Source organism: Punica granatum, chromosome 4 (genome assembly GCF_007655135.1).
Source record: "Punica granatum isolate Tunisia-2019 chromosome 4, ASM765513v2, whole genome shotgun sequence".
Classification (NCBI taxonomy): domain Eukaryota; kingdom Viridiplantae; phylum Streptophyta; class Magnoliopsida; order Myrtales; family Lythraceae; genus Punica; species Punica granatum.
Window position 1 is genome coordinate 24,749,686 of NC_045130.1, and position 7,871 is coordinate 24,757,556.

Sequence of the window (7,871 nt, forward strand, 5' to 3'; positions counted from 1 at the left end):
ATATTAATATGTTATATCAAAATTAAATAATAATACATATGATTGTAATAAAATAATAGCAATTATTTAATGAAGAAACTACTAATGCAAATCACTTTATAAGAAAATTATGAATATTTATAATTACATAAATAATATATTATATAAATTTGACAACGTCATAATAAATAGAGGGTATAATATTAAATCTCTTAGTAATATATAGATTAATATGTTATATAAAATTAAATAATAATATATATTATTGTAATCAATAATAGTAATTATGAAATGAAGAAACTACTAATTCAAATTACTTTATACAAAAATTATGAATATTTATAGTTACATAAATAAAAATTAAATAATAATACATAGTACTGTAATTAGTAATAGTATATTACGAATACTTATAATTATATAGATAAAAATTAAATAATAAGACAAATTACAGTAATTAATAATGGCATAATAAAAATGAAGAAAATATTCAAAGTAGTACTAAAAAGAATTCAAGTCACATTTTAAATTTTAATAGCAAATGGTATATACTAAAATTAAAAAATATTAATTTCCGCCTCTCAATACTAATATATTAGTTATGAATAATAAACTCCACTAATTATATACATTAAATCGGATCATAATATTATTTTACCATCAATGCCATAATCTAAATTTTACCACCAATGCTATCAATTGATAAAAGAAAAGATAAATTTAGTGACAATTAAGAGGAATGGTGTTATCATGGCTATTACATTTTGAATTATTGTAATTGCATAAATATCACTGTATAATTTTAATTAAAAATTTCTTTTAAGTATGGTTCAATTGGCATGTTTCCAGTAGAGCCTACAACAAATGGAGCATATTATCGAATTCATCATGAATCAAAATTCCAAGCAACAAAGTGAATCATGTAACTTCTACCTATATATATATATATATATATATATATATATATATATGTAAACTTGACTACAGACTAATAAATATATGCAGAATCGTAAATTAAATATTATATTAAGGTCAAATTATGAAATGTTTGAAATTAATATAATGTAAATATTTATATAATTAATTCATATAAACATAATTGCATCATTTTCAATAAGTACACAATTAATTATAAATATGTTAATTCAACATGATAAATGGAATTGTAAGGATCTACTCAATTAATTAACATAAGAATATTTTACATTGGTAATTTTTAGTGTGATAAATAAAAGTAATACAAATTATTCTTATGAAGATAAGTGTATATACACCAATTATATATATATATTAATGTTATTAAACGTACACTATTCTTAATTTATTTGCATTGACTGTATTTTATAAAAATTTGTAGAAGTACTATATAGCTACTCTTATTAGACAGTAATTAAGTGCATCGTCCATCGAAGTGATTACATCATTTCATCTAAAATTATTGAAATTCACGGAATTTAATTTAGAAAAATAATGTACAAGCAAATACTAAAATTATAAAATTTATTTTATAATTATCATCCTTTCGTCAAATAGAAACTAAAGATTTTGAATTCGCAGGAATTAAAATCATTTTCATAGATATAAGATTGATAATCGAAACGATGTATGTGAATATATTACATAAATTCTTTATTTATGAAATGAATAAAAAATTAACGTTTTGCATATATGAATAAAAAACTATAAATTCATATTATTTATTATTTTCCTATTTAACTTCTTACTATAATTTTTTTCACAAAGATCGTGTAACAATAGGTTCAATAACCTAGTAAATAACAATTATATAACTTAAATATATATATATATAATAAAATAAAATGAACTTTATATCATGATTTATTCCCCTTCCAAAATTAGATTAGAGAAAATTTGCAAAATCACATCAAGCAATCCCTAAAATTCAATCGACAATTCAATCCGATATCGCCGCTGATTGCCTCTAATCGCTCGCCTGTCCTCGGCTGGCTGTCGCAACTCCGACACTGACTCCTCTCCCTCGACCCCCTAACCAAATCGGCAACAAAATTAGGCATCATCAACATATATTGCCCCCTAACCGTGGCTCTGTCCTTGATCAATAGATTTCAGGACATACACCACACCACGTCACAATTTCCGATTAATCTTTGTAGGTCCTTCCTTTGAAGGATGCTTCTTATTGAAGTTTTCTGTTTAGGTGATAAGAGATTCTGGCTCCTTATTCAACTCAAACCCATGGGCCCATATTCCCAAATGATTAAAGGGATGGAGCGATGTATCAAGCAAAGAACTGATTCTTTCGTGTATGGGACAACTTCCATACACCCACCACTTTTCCTGACATTCCTAGCAGATCATATAAACTCTCTCTTGAATAAACCTCAGCTCTCATGTGACATGCTAGAAAAGGAAAGCTGTAGCTATCTAATGATCTGTTTGTTATGGCATCAAAAACTCCTCACCACGAAGCTGAGGCAATTCTTATGGAGGTAAGCATGTTTGTCTACATTCTTGTTTATTCTAAATATCAATAAATTGCACGATAGCTAGTTTTGATGCATCGTGAATTGGTCATGGCTCTTGGTGAATTTCACTTTTACTATTTGTCAGAATTAACTTGATTAATTAGAAGTTCAAGGTTGGCCAAAAAGAAAACAACAGAAGTTGAAGGTGGTAGGCAGATAAATATTTTTTTCATATCTATACTCTCTATGTGTGATCAATGATAACTAAAGTGTTATAGCCTAAGTGGAAAGATGCGAAGGAGTCATGAGGGAGTACTGGGCCTCCCAGCACTCAAAGATAATTCTGCGCATGAAGGGGTAGTTGAACTTGAGACTCCTCCATGACTTCCTTCCTTTGGTTCTTTCCACTTAGACGTTAGTGCTTTAGATATTATTATTTGCAATGATTAACCAATATTTGTATTTAAGTTTATATTTTTTGAATTTTGTTTTTAAATTAATATTTAATTTGTTCATTTTATGATTTTTACTTTTTAAATTTATTGAGGGAATTCCGTTGTAAATTATCTCGAGAAAAATTTATTTTTCAGATTGAATTTCCAGAAAAAGTTCTTTTAATTTTTAAAATTTTCCAAGAAGATTTAATTTTTGCGTGGAATTGGCATTGGCAAGCTTCTTGTAGTGCTCTTTCATCCGATCAATCTCCATATTTTGCGTGAACAATTTGCAAGACCATAGAAAATGTAATTATGACTACAAAGGTTAAATTAGCGACCCACTAGACAATATTCTCCTATATAATTTACAAAGAAACTGTCGTTGGACTATCAAGCCAACGCTCTATGTTTTACTTTTTCTATCATCCATTTTTTTTTAAATATACTTTATTTTATAAATGAACATGGTTGACCCTTATTTAAGATTTTTTATGAGGAAGGGGTTTTAGTAGGAATGGACCAAGGGGGACTGGAAGTTGCAGTCACCCCTAAAATTTTTACATTATATGGAAAATCATAGGTTTTTCTATCAGTTTTTATGAAATTACTTATGTTCGTCCCCTAACCAGCAAAGTTACTTTTCCTTTTGCCCTACTAAGGCTTAGCCCCCTTGGACTAAAATCCTGAGTCTACCCTGGGTCTTAGTATAGTAGCATAAAACACTAACTCGTAAATAAAATGTTTTGAATTTAATTATTACTAGCGGGACTTATGTGTCCTCCCTTTATTTCTCTTTGTTTTCTATTCTTATACTAGATCATCTCTCTTATGGCTGGAAAAAAAAAATTCTTTTCCACATCAATTTTGTCATTTTTACTGAAATTCCTTGCGTGGATATTTCAATCTTTCAATATCCATGTATCATGCAGCTCCCTTATACAATATTTTTGCTGAGATGACGCTTTCTTGCACATATTGGCATGAGGATAATGCACATATCACTTTCTATGATATGTGAGGCCATTCTTTCTTCTGAAATTTTTCTTTAAAATTTACTTCGCATATCTTTGCATTCAATTTCATTATTAATTTGATTTGGACTTATACTTTTCCACTGACTCTAAACATAGCGTCTGTCTTTCTTTCTATTTCATGAATAAAAGATTTCCCGCTTTATAAAAAAAAGGAGGAAGTTATGCTTGATGAGCTAGTAGTAAAATGATATCCTGATTATCATCCATGCATTTTCCTCATCATTAGGTATCTTTGGTTAATTCGATGATATCTTCCTTTAGATATCATAAAGTATATTGGACATATATTACTTGTTCCTCATTAAACAAAGTATTCATTTTTCAATGACATGGATCGATCTCATACTTGTGAGACGATGTTGGCTATAATCTAGATTCTAACGAAACTTAGCATATTATTTTGAAAAAAACGAGGCTTTAGGTAAGACGTGTACATAGTTTAAATAGAAGAGCAATGCAAAGTTTTCATTTTACCTAAAATTACTTTTAAATTGAAAGTATGTACATTAGTAAGTCTTGCATATGTAGGAAGACAAAGACGAGTGTATATCGCCAAGACGACTGAATATTACGTGGGGAAATGATCTGCGGTACTGGCAATGGTATGATTATACAGAGAGGTAAGTACTCACATCTCTCCATATCTATATTTAATCATCTACAGGTTGATCAATTGAGTCGTTTCTGCTTTTAAATTATACATATTGCCTAAATTGGATGGATGATTTTACTGACCTTGACAACACTGTGCATACATAGTATTCGTTGCATTCGTCATAATTTTCGCTCCGCATTCTTATATGATCTCCCAAACCCGCACTAACCGCTGTGCACCGCTCCCACCACCTAAAAAGACCTTGTGTTCAGGTCCGGGAAGCCCATCTTCTTCATCACCGCCTCCTAGAAAGACTATTCCAGTCTATCATATATGCTGCCCGTATCTAACTTAAGTGCAGCTATCCCCAACACCGCTCTATGTCTTCTCCCGGTTTAGCAAAATGTTAACATGAATTTACTGTCCAGGAACAAATGTACTCAGGAAAAATGTAATTATATCACCATATCCTCAAGAACCTGAATTAGCCACAACTTTATATACCTGAAAAATGTAAACTGAATGGACACCGACACCAATCACGTAATGTAATTGGGAGTCGCCTTCTATGGAATCACTCCCAAACCCAACTCAAGCAGCCGTCCAAGAACCTCGCTGGATTTCTAATTTCCTTGGATTCGTGACCTGAACATTTATTTGAAGTGTTTGACTATATACGTACTGGCACACTTGTGGCGGGGATGAGATCCATCTATTCCTATCATCTTGTACCCACAACGGTTTCATCACTGGGCTTCTCCCGATGGCTCCTGTTTGGAAGTACCGATACATTCATGTCCCCAGTCTGATACTATAAGCATGTGCTTGATAACTATTTAATCAAATAAATGCTTAAAAATTAGTTACAAGTTAGTTATAATGGAAAAAATGAATGTGAAAAAGAGGAAAAGAGAAAAGTTAATTGTCCAAACTACTTAATCATTGATTAAAAATCACTTAATGATTAAGTCAACTGTTATTACTTGCTCATTAAATAGATTTTGACTCAATGATTAAGTAGATTTGAGCAAAATCTTTTCTCTTTTCATCTTCTTCCCATTCATTTTCCGTTATAATTAACTTGTCACTAACTTTTAAGCACTTAATTGATTAAGTAGTTATCAAACGCATGCTAAGTATTGAGAATCTTCCTGTCCATAACATCTTCTCTTAAGATGACAGCTGATGCTGAATTTCCTATTTGTTAGTGTGATGGCGATGTTGTGCTGCTCTCTCTTGCAAATTTACTAGCATTAGCCCAGGATTTGTTCCTGAACCTTACTCAACAACTTGTTGATTCTTGACCCATAACTTTCGACCTACGGACTGATTGAAGTTTCCTACTAACCTGGTAAGCACTCAAGCCTGCTGAATTTCCTTGCCTAACCGATGCAATAATTGATGAAAGAGAATAGGACAATGGTCCGAGCCAAAAGTCGCTTTTAAGTAATGCAGGGTGCCACTCCATACTTTGCTAAAGTCAGGTCCAGCTCTCTTGTCACCAAATTATATGGTGTATATCTATGATCTTAGATAAAGTATCTGAACTCCCGTGAAACCCCAAATCTTGGACACTCTGAGACTGCAGGAGCAAACACCCGTCAGCCACCTCCCCGTGTCAGCTCATACGGTAGGCGGTAGTCACAAACAGTAATCTATGTAATTAAAGCAACAGGAACTGTCTAGCCAAGTCAACAAGGAGTCCAGGAGCTACTCCAGTAAAGTCAACTCCGATGCGGAAGGCAGATCAGATCCTTTGAAATTCTTTTATGCAACGAGCGTATAGGAATTTAATGAGATTTTTCATATTGAAACTATCATAGTTGGATGAGCTATATATATGACTGCCTACAAGCAGAGTGGTGCAAATTGAATAAGAAATGAAAGCACAGGCAGGGCAGTTGATTACGAGCTTCTGAGTCATTTCAATGGCACCATAGAGAACAGTTCCGGGAAGCTACTTCATTACGAATCTTGTTTCCCTTTCAATCTCTGACACTAATTGTTTGGCATCTTTATAGGTCAAGTTCTGTATGTGAGCTGAAACAAGTATGCTGGCTCGAAGTTACAGGTGCAGTTGGTGTAAGGACTGGGAAGAAGTACGAGATCGGTTTTCGAGTTTCATTAAAGCCAGATGCCTTTGGGTGGGGTGAAACTCCTCTGTATTTAATGGCTAAATTGGGCAAGCAAGGGAAATACAAGAAGAAGTCGATCTACTTACAAGACGAGCAAAGGGAAAAAGAATTCGACGTCCCAAAGGATCGGTTTGTCATTGAAGTTTCATCAACATTAGAAGATAGCACTATCTATTTTGGTCTATATGAAGTGTGGAGTGGCAAGTGGAAAGGTGGCCTTCAGATACATTATGCATTTGTGAAGGAGGTGACCAGCTAGAGCTGCTAGATAAGATTTACAACATGATAAATGCGATTACTAGCTCGTAATAGTCTAAATTCGTAGAAGATTTCATAAGGGCCTTGTATTCTGACATCCATTGTCCATTCAATATATCTTGACAGCTTCAATTTCCCCCTTTTTATCTTCTAATATCCGTAATGATGCCTTGTACTCTGCAATAGTTGCATTTTGTCTTTCCTGCAGAAATAGAGAAAGATCACTACAACACTATCTGTCTCCAGGATCATCTTTCTCCATTTCCATTGACCGGTAGTCAAGTTGAGCCCTTCTTTGATTGTTGGTGCCTTATCCAGGCCGGCATCAACGGAGTAAACCTGCAGGAACTTTTGTTGCTCCTCCCAGCACATCTGGCCGTTCCAGCGTCCTGCATTCCCTCCTCTTGTCTTTATCATCAGTGTCTCCAGAGCACTCCCTTCATCTCGCTTGATCACATCTTGCTTTCCATATATGTATATGTATATATATATATACACTAGCGAAAAATTCCCTACATGCATAGGGAAACGGGAAATATTGACAATTAAACATCATCGTTAAATAATTTTAAAATAATATGAATTATATTTTATAAGAACAATTGCAGTAAGTCTCATTAATTAAATAATTTTCGTAAAATCTATTACGTTCAGTATGACAATTTAATACTCCTGTTAAAATATATTATATAATATATGATTAATCATTTAGAAAGGTACGACCTTAACATTTTTTCCTAAATATAACATTACATTTGAAAAATAACACAGAAACATTTGCATATTTTTTAAATATAGCACAACCTTTGGAGAGTAGCATGAAAATACACGACATTTGTACTTTTTCCAAATATATAACGATATTTAAAAAATAGCACAAAAAGGCACAATGCGCACTCCTGCCCAAACGACTAATGGTGAGTCGTGCCTACCCCCACAAATGAGCCACCTGCGATTCTCTCTCTCCACCGTAACAAGGCGAGTCA

At 32.7% G+C, this 7,871-nt stretch overlaps 1 protein-coding gene across 1 annotated transcript; it reads left to right on the plus strand.

Annotated features, from left to right (window-relative positions):
- The first annotated feature begins 2,292 nt into the window (after positions 1-2,292).
- Positions 2,293-7,023, plus strand: LOC116202651 (protein PHLOEM PROTEIN 2-LIKE A9-like). Its single transcript, XM_031534246.1, has 3 exons — positions 2,293-2,450; positions 4,426-4,517; positions 6,514-7,023. Exons 1-3 carry the CDS (start codon positions 2,403-2,405, stop codon positions 6,884-6,886), a joined length of 513 nt encoding a protein of 170 aa, XP_031390106.1. The 5' UTR covers positions 2,293-2,402; the 3' UTR covers positions 6,887-7,023.
- The last annotated feature ends 848 nt before the right edge of the window (positions 7,024-7,871 follow it).

Bases quoted from the DNA above. Each gene is read 5' to 3' on its own strand.
- LOC116202651 (XM_031534246.1), top strand. From the start codon at position 2,403: ATGGCATCAAAAACTCCTCACCACGAAGCTGAGGCAATTCTTATGGAG. The intron at 2,451-4,425 runs GTAAGCATGTTT...TTGCATATGTAG, and splicing joins CTGAGGCAATTCTTATGGAG to GAAGACAAAGACGAGTGTAT. The intron at 4,518-6,513 runs GTAAGTACTCAC...GCATCTTTATAG, and splicing joins TGGTATGATTATACAGAGAG to GTCAAGTTCTGTATGTGAGC.